The sequence below is a fragment of the Coenobita brevimanus genome, chromosome 13 (assembly GCF_032717465.1).
Source record: "Coenobita brevimanus isolate Jiangsu-jjx chromosome 13, ASM3271746v2, whole genome shotgun sequence".
Taxonomy (NCBI): Eukaryota; Metazoa; Arthropoda; class Malacostraca; order Decapoda; family Coenobitidae; genus Coenobita; species Coenobita brevimanus.
The window spans coordinates 895,747-911,892 of NC_136966.1; the positions used below are offsets into that span (position 1 = coordinate 895,747).

Below are 16,146 nucleotides of genomic sequence, written 5' to 3' on the forward strand. Positions count from 1 at the left end.
ACCTCCACACTCTGGCAATATTGACGCCACCACGTGAAGACCTCCCTCCCTCCCTAGCACCATCAACAAGAAAAAAAAAAAAAAACTATACAGTTTATTAACTCTCTACATTTTTTCACTTCTCAGTGACTAATATCGTGAGAGCACCAGCCATCCTACTCCTGCCTTGTCAGCATCAGGTCAGCGTCTGGTCAGCATGGGGCGGTAAAGGTAAACAAATTAGTGGAGCCATTATGTGGCCTCAGTGTAGCGCCGCCCATATCACACCGGGGCCCAGCCTTGTAAACACACCCTTACACCCATCTAACTGATAATTGAACCCTTAATGAAGCCAATCATTACTAACGAATCACACGTACACACTCCAAGAAAAATGGCCGTCCAAGTTGATTGGCAGAATTTATCTGTCTTCTCTTCTCTCTTGCTATAAACACGGCCAGTTGTTTTTGTTTATGTAAATTACACTGATTGAGGTGCTAGAGACAGACGCCTTCGCACGGTGGCACTGATATAACCGGTCGGCTTTTCTGTCTGGTTATACAATCGTCCCGCAATTTCCTCACTATCCCCCGAATGGAATATTGTAGACTGCACAAGGGAATCTTTATCTAGCATTCTTCTTAGTTCACGATTTGGTGGGCCTGGAGTAACAACAACAACAACAGCAACAACAACAACAATAATGCTGATAAAATAGGGATAGAAGAACCTCTCAAATGTTATCATTGCTCCTAGTTTACTGTCATTAAGTTCGTATAAACATCAGTGCCAACCCCTTCCAGCAAACAACAGATATTTTTCCGCTTGTAATTTTCTGACGATTTTATTCATCTTGGGATACACTATTAAAATTGAAGGGGTTTGATATAGTTTGGATTAATTTCTTCTCCCCAAGGGGTAAGTCCTAAACTGAGTTAAAACGTGTGAAAACAACAAGAATAAGTAAAAATACGGTCCCCTTGCCAATGGGCGTAATGTATTCCAATGTCTTTCTTTCCCCTCTGTCTTTCCTCTCACCTGTGACCTCCAGAATGTGAAATGTTATGATTTATGAGGCCACGTATACTGAAATTAATGTATCTTGATTTTGGCATCCTTTTGATTAATAAGTCAGAGGTGTTCCAGTCTTCTATTTCTTCTTTCTAATAAAAAAAAAAATCTCAGTTTCATGTTACGTCTCTTATGCACTGGAGAACCAGAACCCGAGGCTAGACTACCATAGTTCAGGTCAGTCTGGGGTTGGACGCTTCCCTACGCTCCTGGAGCCGTCATATTTGATTGGTAAACTTTAGACCACTTGTAGAATTCGCAGTCGCACCACAGCTCAGACTCGAAATTCTTCCACTAGGGAAAACACAAAATTCTCAGTAGTGATATTACTTTACCCTATTCTCATAATCTTACTCTCATACCCTACCAGATCTATATCCATATAACATTGTAAAAGAATGTAATGGCAGAAGTTACCGCAAAAGACATGAATTATTAAAAGAAAATCGAACTGTTTGACCATATATTTTATCTACACATTCGTTTTCGTTTTTATGGTAGTATGGGGCCGGCAAGAGAGTAAACATGGAAGTTTATACACTAGTTAAGCTAGAGAAAGCTGATGAAGACAGGCCGTGTTCTAATTCTTATTTATTTCATTTTCTTTACCATATTACAATTTCCTATTGGCTGAAGCCTGCCATTAGTGGTTTCGCCGAAGAGGAAATTCATGCATTTCTGTCCGTTCTCAGCATCAAACCCCAGATTTCCTCGACACCTCTCCCCCACATACTCTCCGGCCTTCTTCAGTTCATCTTGTTCTTGCTTTTCCCTCTCCTGCTTTTTTCCAATCATTCTCTCATACATATTAACAAGGCCTCCTCCACACTCGATGCATTATATTGAGATACTAACCAGCGAAACCTTCACTCCTGCTTCTTCCGCAGTCACATTTTAAAAGGTTTTGTCAAGCCAACAAATCATTTACATTAGTATTTCGGTGGGTTCCTTAATAATTTCCGTACCTCCTAGTGAAGCTTACCATGCTGGGGATTCTTTGGGGTGGGAGGCAGACAAGTCGGCTGTGGAAGGGGCCCCTAAACAGTCTCAGGGCCGAAATTCTAGGTGGCATTATAGGCTTCTAAGCACCTCTCCCTTTAGCGATTTATTCGGTATTATACTACATATATTGCCTTAATAACGTTGAAGTTTACACCAGTAACATACACGAAGATACTGAGCTGCAGTGTTCAAAATTCATGTATAAGGGAGAGCTTTTGCGAAATCTCCATTGCCACTTACAATCCTGACGCCATGCTTTACGTCTCCATATCTCACCAATGAAATTTCTTCCTCCTTCCCTCGCTCTCCTTAATCCACCCTTACCCCCTAGATTAACCTGAATTACGAGCTGGAGGATAAGGGTTAAGGAAAGGAGGGGGAGAAAGCACTGAAATCGATGCAGTGTCGGAGAAGAAAATGAGGTTGAGGAACTTAAGTGCAAAGAGAAAGGGAGAGTGGTACTTGAGGAGCAGACGACGTTGAATGTTGAGAGAGAGAGAGAGAGAGAGAGAGAGAAGAAGAAGAAGAAGAAGAAGAACAATGCTGTGAAAAAAAAAAAAAGTACTTTATGCACTCACAAAAAGAAACCGTAAAAGTATTAAGCCTCTCAGAGTCCTGGACCACAGACAAAACTGACCACAAATAACACTGACAGTGGGGTATATACTGTAGTTATACAAAAATAATGAGCAGTAAAAGGTAATTAAAAATAAAATCCAAAACAGTAATCGTGACTCCTTCAAGCCTTCAACGGGACTAGTTAGCTAGGTAAATTGATAGCTGCATAAATACGTACGTTGGCAGAGAATAGTACGGTGGCAAGTAAAGCGATTAAAAAATCAGAAAAGTAAATCATTAAGTTATAAAAATTTAAAGGAACTCGCAAGTTTTATAGGTAGAGAGACAGAATAGGTGTTCAGTACTGAAGGGGCAAAATCACCAAAGGAACGAATTGAAAGGAAATGGGTCGAATGGGTCGAAAGAGTTTAAATTTTGTTGTAACTTTGATAATAATGGCTAATTTGCAACATATGGGGTTTGAAAATTTTTCTTTAGAAGTTCACATGCTGATTTAAAAAAAAAAAATCCAAATTTTTGCCAAGTCATCTCATTTTTCAAACAGCCTGCAGGTTTACTTATGAGTATATAATAAAGTACACCTCTCTCTCTCTCTCTCTCTCTCTCTCTCTCTCTCTCTCTCTCTCTATACCGGTATATATATATATGTGTGTGTGTGTGTGTGTGTGTGTGTGTGTGTAGATGGCTATTATATATATATATATATATATATATATATATATATATATATATATATATATATATATAAAGTACAGATACCTAAGAAAAAATTTATAATCATTGAAATGTAGCGTAATTTTACTTTAATAAAATAATTTACTTTAATGGATGGTAGCTTTCGCCTTTACCGCTTTTACCAGTTGGTGGTAGAAAGCTTCGCTTAATTATTAAACATTTGAGCATAACTTAGTTCTTTAAAACTGGCTTCTTCGCCCCTTCCATGCTAATCATTTCGATTAAGTAATAGATGCACAAACAAAGGTAAAAAGGTAAACAAGGTGTAATCACCTCTAAGGCAGGAGTAGTAATCTTGACTCTGGGAACATACAGACAAACAGACAGATAAACAGGTCAGCTGAGAGAACACACACACACACACACACACACACACACACACACAAAGGTAATCTTGGCTCTGGGAACATATCCTCAGCCAGCTAACGAACTTGAGAAGGTAACTGGATAGTCAGACAGACAAATACACAATAAATAGTGGGAATAGAAAAAAATGCATTAAAAATAATTAACAGTAAAAAAAAAAAAAAGTGCAGTCGTTATGTTGTATAACTTGTATGCTTTCATCTTGAACAATCCGGTGGATAGGACAGACATAAACAACAACAGCAAGAACAACAACAAAAGATAGTACCAATAACAGAGCTGAAAATATAACCAGGTATAATAAAAATAAGTAATCTTGACGCTAATATCACAGGTTCAGCAGGCCGACACATTAAATAAGACGACCATATGGTGCGACGCCACATGGTAAATCTTCCTCTTTACGTTGGAAGAGTCACATGTAAGAAATCAAGGCTATATATCCTGGCATACTATGATCTTCATTCCTCTCGTGTGTTGTTTTAAGCTGGGCTATGTTGCACTGTGCTGTGTGGTGTTACATCTTCCTCTTTATGTTGCATCAGTCACGTGGATATAGCTGGGAACCTGACTTTTGCCTCGCTCACTTCTTCATCTATGTTATTCTGTACTGTGTTATGCTGTGCTTTGCGGTGTTACATCTTCCTCTTTATGTTACCTCAGCAACCAGGAAATATTTGGAGCATACCTCTTAGCTGACTCCGTTCGTCACTCCTCATGTGTGCAGTGTTATGATGTGGTGTGGAATGGTGTGGTGTTATCTTCCATTTTATGTTGTCTCAGTCATGTGTAAGTCGATGGGACCATATGCGTCACTCTTTTCTTGCCTCATCACTGGTGTTGTGTTGTACTGTATTGTTTAATCTTTCTCTTTTTATTGCCTCAGCCACATAACAACAGATATACAGCAAGTTGTGTGTCATTCTAAGCCTCCTTCCCCACCTGTGCTTTGCTGTGCTGTGCTATGAAAAGTAATAAGAAAATTCAGGACTGCTGTGTTATGAAGGTTGTTGTAATGGGAACCTGTATCAGATGAGTTGTATTGTGCTGTGAAAAATCATTTTAGGTTAACCCTAGCTGTTCTGCCATGTGGTGTTCAATTTTTCTGTTTCCCCAGTGATGCGTATATTATGTGAGGCGATAACTCTTACCCCACTCTGTTCTTCTCGCCACGCCTGGTGCAGTAGCTTGCCATACTATGCTGTGCTATGTTGATCTGTTCTGTGCTGTTAGAGTTTCCTAAATACTCGGGACCTTAACTCTTGCGTCACTCCCTTCTTTTCTTCTGTCCTTCCCTATCTGCGCTGTGCTATGCTGTGCAATAGTTGAACCATAACTCTTGCTACACTCTGCTTCCTACTCACCTGTGTTGTGTCATGCTGTACTGTGTTGTGCTGTGCTGTTAACAATAATGTGACAACTGAAGTCAGGATTGCTGTGTTCCGAAGGTTAACGTGCTATGATGTGCTGTGACGTATGATGTTAGAAGTGCTATTGTCTATACAGTTTATGCATATTCATAATTGGACATACGGGAAGATCGATTCATCCTACGCTGTGTAAAATCCATTTTTTACTTTATTTGTTGCCCCAGACTTGTCTTAAAAGTGAACCCAGTGAAAAGCAAATTTAAGTTACCCTTTTCCTGTAGTTCATCCTCCTCCGTTCTGGGGACAGGGAAGTAGATTTGGGACATTTGTATGACTAGTCATTTGACCCACCGGATTGTATCGCTGCACAGCATGAAGGCGTCCCAACCGGCACCACAGATCTATTTCCATACACATGTATATTCAATTATCCAATGAAAATATGAAACTGGAAAACCATCCGCTCCTCATTTTCTAAGAATTGTAGTTTAATATTTCTAAGGAGTATTGGTATTATAGATATCATATACAATATTTGTATGCAATTTTCTGCACATACGTATGTACGAATACACGGATAATTATATTGAAATCGTAATTCTATTCATATGTGCTTTTCCTGTTCCACATAACACCACCACCGCCACCGTTACATGTCATTTTATTCTGTCTGGCAATAATACAGCGGGGGTCCCGTCTGATTCCTTAATACATGCTTCCTTCCCGCTGAGCCTGTTTTGCTCTCACGCTTTGACCCACCCACCTATGACTGCCTCCCCTTTCCTCCTCATCGCAACCTCCTTCTCCTGCCTGCCCTTTCCTTCCCCACCTCCAATTCTCCCTCACTTTTTTTTTTCTCTTTCCTTTTATTTCATCCCGATCTTTTTTTTTTTTTTTTTATACTACCCTTCACCCCACCCCTCCCTCATTTCTTTCTCTTCATCATCCATTTCCGTCTCTCTCATCCCACTCTTTCTCCATACCCCTCACTCTTCTTTTACGCTTCCCTTCCTCCTTAACTTCACCTCTTCCTTTTTCAATCTCTTGCATCTCTCTCTCTCTCTCTCTCTCTCTCTCTCTCTCTCTCTCTCTCTCTCTCTCTCTCTCTCTCTCTCTCTCTCTCTCTCCCTTTCTCTCATTCCTGCCATCTTCTTTCATCGACTTCCCTTCCTTCCTCTTTCATCCCTCTTTTATTCTCTGTCATCCACTCTTTCAGTAGCCCCTCCCATTTCCTCTCTCTCTCTCTCTCTCTCTCTCTCTCTCTCTCTCTCTCTCTCTCTACCTGTTATTACACATAGTTTTGCTTTTCGTATTTTTTTCGCTTTCTCTGAGTTGATTGCAAAGTGCTTATTAGCTGCATAAGTAAAAACAAAGGTACGCTCCTGCATATACAAGGTTCTTTTATAAAAACTTAAAACTTGAGCATACTCATCTATAAATATTGGTCCTGGTTCTCCTCACGCTCAGGCAACCCTTATGGCTCTGCTTCATGCATATCAATTCGCTGCTACATTTTCCTATCTCGCAACCCATTTCCACCCTGCCTCGCCCTTGCCCCCTTTTCACCTGTGTGTGTGTGTGTGTGTGTGTGTGTGTGTGTGTGTGTGTGTGTGTTTTAGTTAACCTTCTCCGTGTTATGAAAATAATTAGATACTATTTACTAGATTTCAGAAACCACGAATTTGCTCCAAAGAAGCAAATTCAAATAGTCCAGTCATGCATACTAATAACAATAGGATATAGAAGGAAACAACATCCAGAATTGTTCATCATGTTTTCTTACAAAAATAAACTCGTATATAAAATATGTAGAAATGACTAGTAACACATACGGTGGCGGTAGGAGGTTTTTTTTTGGTACTATAATACTAGTGGAGCGTAGCGACAGAAAGTGAGGGAGCAGAGGACATACAACGAAGGAGAGAGGAGGGATATATAATGAGGAAGACAAGAATGAAGAATGAAGTGGGAAGACCAAGGTGAGGAAGAGAGAAGAGAGGAGGGTGAGGAAGAGAAGGGATAGAGAGTGAGGGAGGGAGGAGGGAGAGGGATAAGGAGGGTGGCCGAGAGATGGGAAGAAAGGGTGAGAAAAGAAAGAAGAGTTGTGCAAGATGAGAGATAAGGTGACGGTAGGAGGGGAGTATTGATGGATGCGTAAACCCAGGGAGAGAGTAAGGCTACGCGAGGGAATGGAAGAGTTACTGGGTTACTGCAAGGTAAGGTAGGGGGGGGGGTACTGAAGGATGAAGGGGTTGTTATTGGCTGAACATTAATGAAGTTATTGCGAGGGAAAGGGGAGGGAGGGAGACGTGTACGGAGAAGGAAAAATGACCGACAGGCAGGGTAAGTTAGGAGAGAAGGAAGGGGGAACGTAGGGTGCAGGAGGGGAAATAGTGCAAATGAAGGAGGCGAAATTAGTGGGCAGAGTGAGGGAGGAGAAAGGGAAAGGGGTAGTGTAAGTTGAAGGATAAGGAATAAAGCTGAGTGAAGAAGGCAGTGTGTGCCTTGTATTCTGAGTGTCTTTGAAGATTTTGTAACAACTGTTTCCTCAGTTATGTATTATCCACATTACACCACCTCACCCCGTTTATTACAGACACCTGAAAAATGTTAAAAAGACGTAGCTAAAATGTAACCGAATATTAACGTATAAAGTGCTAAGCGAAACACGAAGAATGAAATGCTATTAAATCTTCTACGCCAACCATAATACCACTGTGAGTCCTATCCTGAGTAGCTGCACTATCACTAGGGTGTGAGTGGAATATTGACACTGGACTGAGGTAAATTAACAACAAGGATGTGGCTGAGAATAGTATTTCAATGTTGTGGTTGAACTATTAGTCTGAAAATATTGTTGGGGTGGTTGGGGATTATACTGTTTTGTGTGGCTGGGAGTTTTACTAAAATGTGAGGTTAGGAGTATTATTAACTTGTGACTGGGAATAATACTCGGATGTGTCAGGGAATAATATTAGGAAGTGTCTGGGAATATTACCAAATTCCGCATAAGTATTCCTAAAGAGTGTATCTGAGAGGATTACAAGGGTTTCAAGGCGAAGAAGAATCTCACTAGAGTGTAACTGGAATCTTTGCTATAAGGTGTGGTTGGGGTTATTACTAAGGATGGTTGGGCATATTAACAAGTGAGGCTGCTAATATCACTAGAGTATGGTTAAGGATTTATATTATAAAAATAAAGTATCACTCTGCAATCATTAATATAGAGTATAACACGAACAGCCACGAACACCTTTCGTTAACTTATTAAAGAGGCTTCTCTCAGCACCTGGTAGATACAAACATACAAAATGCGCACATTTTACTCTACTACTCACAAAAAGTTGCAAAAAACGTAGAGTTCACCGTTTGATTGATATGCAATGTGCACTAGTTCTGCCACCATACACAAAGTACTGCATACTCGAATGCTCACTATACACAACAGATCACACTGTTTATTATACAGATCATTTTACAAGATTTTTTTACACATACATATACATAACTGTCACTGCCAATAGCAAAATTATCATCACCTTCGACGACGGTACCTTAGCACCGTGGATAGATCGTGATCTTACAGTAGAGTGCTGTTATTCAAACGCAAGAACTGTGTGTGTGTGTGTGTGTGTGTGTGTGTGTGTGTGTTTGTGTGTGTGTGTGTGTGTGTGTGTGTGTGTGTGTGTGTGTGTGTGTGTGTGTGTGTGTGTGAAGATACAAACAGTTCCACCAGAGCTGGACCCTCTTTTGATATGAATAAGTACGCTGAGCCGAAACTGTTGCACACTCACATCAGTTTCAACATATGGGTATATATTTTCCTGTAAATTCATTGCACTGTTGACGCTGCTATGAATGTTCAGGTATAGCCAAAACTTGTATATTCACACCAGTATCAGTATGGCGTATAGTTCTTCCGTTACAGCATATATGATGTTTTATCAGTGGTACGGCTAGGGTGTGTTGTTACGTGGTGGTTGGCCAGGGTGAGCAAGGTGGCAGTCAACTGGCACTTTATTATCACCACATCGCTGCAGGCTCCTGAAGGTGAGGAATCTGTCGAAGGAGGTGACCTGTGCATACGACTCATACATGTGTTCCGAGGTGGCATCACATGGCATCCCGTAGTGCTCTGCCTCGCCCATATTATCATACCGGGAGGCCCTGGAGCACATTCCGGGTGGCGTCCCTTGCTGCTGTGGCTCTCCCAAGTCAAGGTCAGGCGGTGGAGAGGCTGGCGGAGGAGGCAGGATGGCAGCCCAGTTGACCTGCATCTCAGCAGACTGATCACTTGGGTGGCAGCAGGACGTGTGTGGCGGTGATGGGGCCAGCAGGGCTGTGGTGGCGTATGCTTCAGCAGTGTGGTTGGGAAGCAGTATCCTTGGTTCCGCGTACTCATTAACCATCTGATCCGGCTTGAGGAGTCGTGAGGAGGATAAGCTGGAATCCTTATTACTGTCAGACGGCTGCCATACCTTGTGGTCACTGTACATATTGATGGAAGGGTCCTGGTACAGTGGAGGTGCGTGAGGTGGGCTGGCTGGTGGTGCCTTGTGCCGTACCCTCCACAAGTACCACACCGTACCAAGCACCAGTAACAGCACCAACGGAATCAGTAGGTACGCCAACCATACTGAGTGTGTCGGGGCGTACAGCACCTCCCCTGCTGCCACAGCCCTGCCCAACCCATGTCCCTCTACCACTACAGGGGCGCTGAAAGGTCCCGCTCCAGCACCTGTGAGCACCGCCACGTGCACGGTATATACGTGTCCAGGCAGTAAATCACGAGTTTCCAGGTAGGGTGCATCAACTGTCTCGGTAACCTGACTACCATTGTGGCTGAGTGTGACCATGTACCCTATCACCTCCCCCTGTGCCTCCTCAGTATTAATGCCCGACCACTCGATCAGCACTGAACCCTTCTCTTGCCTCGTTACTCGCACGTTACCTGGCGCAGTCCGTGGCACTGAAAAGATGGGGGTGAACATTTTATATTATGATTTGGTTGTAACAATATATCTCGAAGTGTTATCTATTTTTTCTATCTCTCCCTATCAATTTATCTATCTATCCATATCAGTCTGTATATATATCTGTCTATATGTTTATCAGTCTATCTACCTGAGTTCAAACCTGTACATATCTGCTTATCTATCAGATTAACTGTTTCTGTACATATGATACTCATAGAACCAGGGACACATGGTATACTCTTAGACCAATGAAACACAACACAGGCACCAACTTTGCGATGCTTGGCGTAAACTGTAAAATACAGTATGGTAGTTTGACTACCATGTCATCATAGAAACTTCAACACTGTTTCTTATAAAACTAGCCTCAAACAACATTACCAATTAATGTTATCATACAGTAGCTAATGCAGCCGACATGTCTCTGATACAGGACTACTACGTGCTGGCTTATGTTGTAGTTTATGAAGGCTACATCTAACCCCTCCAATTCGATGAGTCTCTCCTAATCTGAACTCTGTCTTCAAATGGTAGTCATAACCATCATCGTGATTTTTCTCCGTCATAATGATAGAGTCAGGGAGGATCCAGAAACAAGAAGATGGGAAGTACGAAACTCGTAGCAACAAAGAGAAAAAGAACATCATAGTGAAAAAATGTTTGTTTTTCCTATAATACCGAAACTGGAAGAAATCTAGGGTCATATTAGGATACACTTGGCACTGGAAGCTTTGTAGCTGTCAACACCTTTTCTTAGCAATTTACCGTGCATATTACACCAATTATTCCCATAAATATAATTTGCATAAGTTTTGTATCGACCCTATTTACCTTAAAAATGTACAAGAGGATAAAAAGGTACAATATGCAAAACAGATTTCTAAGGTAGAGGTGCTACGAACTTTTCAGTGCTAGCAAGAATACGACCCTAAACTTACCGTCCTCAGGCATGATGAGGTGGTATGAGTTCGACGGCGTGCCCTCGATGCTGTGCCAGAAGGGTACGATGAAGAAGGTGTAAGGCGTGTTGGGGCGCAGGTTGTGGATGTGATAGGTGGACGAGGTGCCCAGGACAGTAGTCACCTCTACACTGCCTCCCTCTGCCATCCAGTACACAAACACTCCCTCAATCCAATCCTCCACTGGCTCCAAGAAGCTCCAGCTCAGCATAACACTGTCTGCTGCTATGGCTGTAGCCTTGGTTAAAGTTACCAGGGAACGCGACAGGCGACGCTGGACCTGACGCACCTGGGGGAGGCACAGGGTGGTTCTCATATAACACAGGCCAATTCATATGTACTGCAGGGACGCCTCAGTCAGTATGACCAGTGTATACAGCATATAATTTTTTACCTTCTATAACCCTTTTCATGCTTAATAAGTGCCCCTTTTTTTGTCCAATGACAAGAAGGTTGATTAGTATATTGATGTAGCAGCCAAATCAACTTCGCTCTTTACAGGTGGAGGCTGGCAGTCCCAGCTATACAGACGACTGGAGAGGGTAATTTTCTGGAAGCCCTGGATTTATAAAGGGTCCTAGACAGTTTTTACATTTAAACAAATTTCTTTAAGATACGTATTATGGCAAAACACTTTTTGTAGTATTACTGTCACTAATATTAGCTTAAACTAAAGTGGCTGGTGCTTGTATAAGCAAAGACATTCCTTTATTCAAAGAATCTTATACAGAGCAAAATGTAGATCAGTTTATAAATACAGTACCTGGTCTGCAGTGAGGGTGGGGTGTGGGTTGGCTCTGGTGGTGACAGGATCAGACCAAGGGCTTGGGAACGACGCCCCCTGACTGTTGACAGTGCGCACCAGGAAAGTGTAGGTGTGGCCTGGTGACAGGTGACTGACAACACATGATTCTTGTGTGACAACAGCATCAGCCACCCGCCACTCGGACCATCCCTGGCACCAGTACTCCACAGCATACCACTGGTGGTCAGCCTTGCTGCCCTGGGAGTTGGGCAGCCAGCTTAGCTGCACTGCAATTTGGTTCCAGCCCAGTATACGGGGCTTGCTGGGTGGTGGTGGCAGTAGTGGTGACTCCATTGGCTCTGTGTCCTCCACCACTTTAAGCACTGCCTCCTGCTGTATACTTCCTGTTGTTGCCGCTACATGACAGCTGTATATGCCTGCATCATCAAATCGCACATCTTTGACAATGAGGGCACCATTCTTTGGCAGGGAGGTCCGAGACTGGTGAGGGTGCAGGCTTAGCTGACGGGACGGCAGGTGTGCAGAGGGCTGGTACCACCAGGTGACATTCGCTGGAGCTGCTTCACTCACCACCTCACATGAGAACCTGGCCACTCCACCAGGGGCCACTGTCAGGTCCTTGGGTCCCACACCTACTACTGGTGGAGGCAGTGCTCTTACCACCACCACTTCTGCTCGCCCACTCACCCCACCACCACTGTTAATGCCCCAACAGTAGTAGGCACCGATGTCCCGTGTGGCTGGCTGGTGCAACAGGAGAGTACTGCCATCATCAGACACTGAGGAGTGGCTGCTGCTGTGACCAGGGGGCAGAACAGCCATCCCGTCCAGAGTGGGGAGATGCCAGAGCACAAGGGGTTGAGGCTGGCCTTCCACATGGCACTGCAGTTGTGCCTCATTGCCATGAATCACCTGCAGATGCTGAGGTCGCTGGGTCAGCACTGGCGCACCTAGCACAGTGAGTGTAGCCCCAGCAGTGGCCACACCTGCCTCACTCTCCGCCTCACACACATACACACCAGAGTCTGCAACTATCACCCCCTGCAGAACTAATTGCTGGTCCTCAATAATGGCTCTTCCCAGCAGCATCCCTCCATCCATCCGCCTCCAAGTGACTGTCGGGGTGGGAGAGCCCCTTGCCCGGCAACCCAACTCCACGCTAGCACCTGACGCCACTGACGTGTTGGATGGCTGCTCCTCAAACCACGGGGGTGCTGGGAGAATTAACAGTATAATGGTAGAATAATTGTGTATTGAAATCATTATACTGCCATGTCCACAATGGTAATGCAGCATGGATAATGGTAAATCAGTAACTAAACAAAGAAGGGGGACATTTTCTTGCGAAACTAGGTTTTCTGTTATCTGTTTATATCAGTTGGACCAAAAATGACCACAGCTTCAGCCTGCAGTTCACCGGGTTCACATACAGCTGAATCTGGAGTCACAACAACAGCAACCTAACAAATCATTTCTGCATTTAACACCTTTATAGTGTAACTACGTTAAAACATACAAGGCATGATAATAGCATGGTGCTGGAGAGTGCTGGAGAGACACCTTCACGTGGTGGCACTGGTATGACTGAGCAGATCTGCTATCCGGTTATAGAAACGTCCCTCATTTCCATCTCTTTTTCCTAAAAGGAAGATCGTGGACTGCAAGACAATGACAACATTGGTGCAGCTCACTGGGTTCACATACAGATACGAGTGGAGTTGCAACTACTACTACTACTACTACTACTACTGTCATAGTTATATAGCACAGAAAATTTTATAATAATACATCAAACCAATCAGTAAAAAAAGAAATGAGGACTTGCACGTCTTAAGGGGCAAAGTGCCATGCCAGCTGAAACTTGTTTTTTTCCACCAGCTGCTTCCTCGAACACTACCCAACGACTGCACAAATTCGCTTTGTTTAATTCTAATTAGTGCAGTAAAGGTGAAAGTCTGAAGCAAAGCGACTTTGTGCGGTCAAAGGGTAGTGTCTGAGGGAGGAGCTGGTGGAAACAAACAGGTTTCAGATGGTATGGCGCTTTGCCCCTTGTGGCGTGCAGGGCCTCATATATTAGGCAGTCATAATAATATGATCCATGGGCAATCATAAACACAACCAACCGTCAACTAATAAAAACCCACGATGTAGTCTACTGTATATTTTGTTCTTGCAACCACTAAATGATCTTATACAACTTCAGAATGATATTTTTTATCGATGAAGTCAATGTAGGCTACACCTAACCCCACCAGCTCGAAAACTCTCCCCAAAGCTGAATAAAATCGCCCGGACACCAAAAAGATAATAAATGTTTTCTTTTTGAAACTGTTCACTTATTGATGATGGCAGGGTGAGTTGGAGAAGCCTCATGGGAGCCACCAACATTGCGGGCACAACATACAGAATTTTATTAAGGGTTTTGAAATATGGTGTAACTATTTTTGGTTGCCCTAATCTAGTGCATATAACCATATAATTAAGGTGGAAAAGTGATAAACAACACATGAACAAATAACTTACTCATGACAGTGAGGTGTGATGGCGGTGCCTGACGGGTGCCAGCAGCGTTGTGGGCATGACATATGTATTGGGCCGAGTCCTGCTGGACGGCTCGGGTGATTATCAGATCGCCATCCTGGTTGACACTGATGCGGCTGGAGTTGGTGACCTGGTGTCCATCCCTGAGCCAGGTCACCTCAGGTGGTGGAGTGCCCTTGGGAGGCCGGCAGGGCAAGGTGATGGATTCCCCTACCAGCACTTTTATAGAGGAGTCAGCCTGCTGCTGGAAGTCATGGGCCAGTGTGGCCACAATGAGTGTGGCATTTTTTGAACGTGTGGCGCCATAGCTGTTTGAGGCCACACACCAATATGTTCCCGTATCACTGTCCTTCCTGGTGGACGTGACCCGCAGGAAGAACAATGAACCTGAGGGCAAAAGCACCCGGTGTGAACGTTGATCCTGTGATGACGTGGTCAGTTCCTTTCCGTCCCGGAACCATCGGATTCTGGAACTGCCCGAGGCGGCGCAGTTCAGAGTGGCAGGATCATTGCGTCGCACCACCACGTTCTTTGGGTGTTCCTTGATCACTGGAGGTGCACCTGTATGAAAGATGTCATCATCATCATCACCATCATTATCATCATTTCCTTTTTCTGCCAATGGAGGGTAAGGTCTGGCTTGGAGGCTTAGGAAAATGAATGCATAACATTGTTAGGGAAACTGATTTACTACCATGAGACACTAGTGCATGGCCTATATAAAATGAAACATTGTGTTCACTGCCAATTTAAGGTCTGCAGTTAATGTTTTTTAACTTTTGTAGTGGAACTGGGGAGTGCAAATAGTCCATACTAGCCTTAATATGAAGAAAAAAAAAGTTTCCAACATTCTGGATATAAGGTAACTGCCGAATGCCTGGAATCCATGCTTCCTACTTCTTATATGAGCCACTAGCCATTGAGAATATGACAAGGACATCATTGAAGACGGCTTTCTCCATCCACCAAAACAGAGAAAGCATTCTCACAGAAATTATTTTTAAAGGTGGCAAAAATCCCTCTCTTTTCAGCTCATCTAATGGTCAATACCGTATCAGCCAGTCAGACTGAAGCGTAAGTTTGTCTAGTACTGGTACCCAAGGACGCTCATTCCTACCTTATAACAAACTTTCTTCAAATTTTATGCAACATTGACTTACAATTGAAGCAATGAGATTGGCCCAATTCCGTCAAGGGAAGACAGACCGACTAGCGGAACACCACAACCTCCGGTCCTGAATATACCATTGTTGAGACGGGGTGCCTTTCCAGTCAGTGTGTTAAAACCTTGAGTCCGAGGGCAATTATATTCAACTTGGGAAGTAAATCTCATATTAAAAAGATTAATGAAGGCTGTGTCTAACCTCTTCAGTTCTAAAAATTTCTCATACGGGCACTAAAATGGTCATGAGCGGGGAAAAAAAAGAAAGCATCATCAGATCACCGAGGTTACTGCACATACGAGTATAAGAGGTTACCATAACGTTGATTTCGACTGATTATTTTCATAAGTCATTCAATTTAGAGCTAGTTTTCACTTAAACATCCACTGTCTTGTGTTTGTAAAATTTCGTCATTGGGAAAGTCTCTCCTGTTATCCCTGCTTCACACCATCCTCCCTCAAGATTCCCAAAATCCTTCATTTCAATTTCTTTAACTTAGTCCTCTCCCGTATCTGTAAAATCACTCGTGTCAGCCCTCTTTCACTTGTTTCTGTTTAACAATCCATAAAATTCCTTATGTCAGTCTTCTTTTATTCCATCGTGTCCTATCACTCCTACAATCTTTCTTATGGCAGCCCT

At 43.2% G+C, this 16,146-nt stretch overlaps 1 protein-coding gene across 1 annotated transcript; it reads right to left on the reverse strand.

Moving 5' to 3' along the window:
- Positions 1 to 9,058: 9,058 nt before the first annotated feature.
- LOC145414552 (roundabout homolog 1-like) lies at positions 9,059 to 15,592 on the reverse strand. The gene is made up of 5 exons (XM_080284073.1): positions 15,555 to 15,592; positions 14,327 to 14,991; positions 11,801 to 13,017; positions 11,017 to 11,326; positions 9,059 to 10,071 (listed from the first exon to the last, which is right to left on the reverse strand). The coding sequence occupies exons 1-5, from the start codon at positions 15,590 to 15,592 to the stop codon at positions 9,059 to 9,061; spliced, it is 3,243 nt and encodes a 1,080-aa protein (XP_080140199.1).
- Between the last annotated feature and the right edge of the window lie 554 nt (positions 15,593 to 16,146).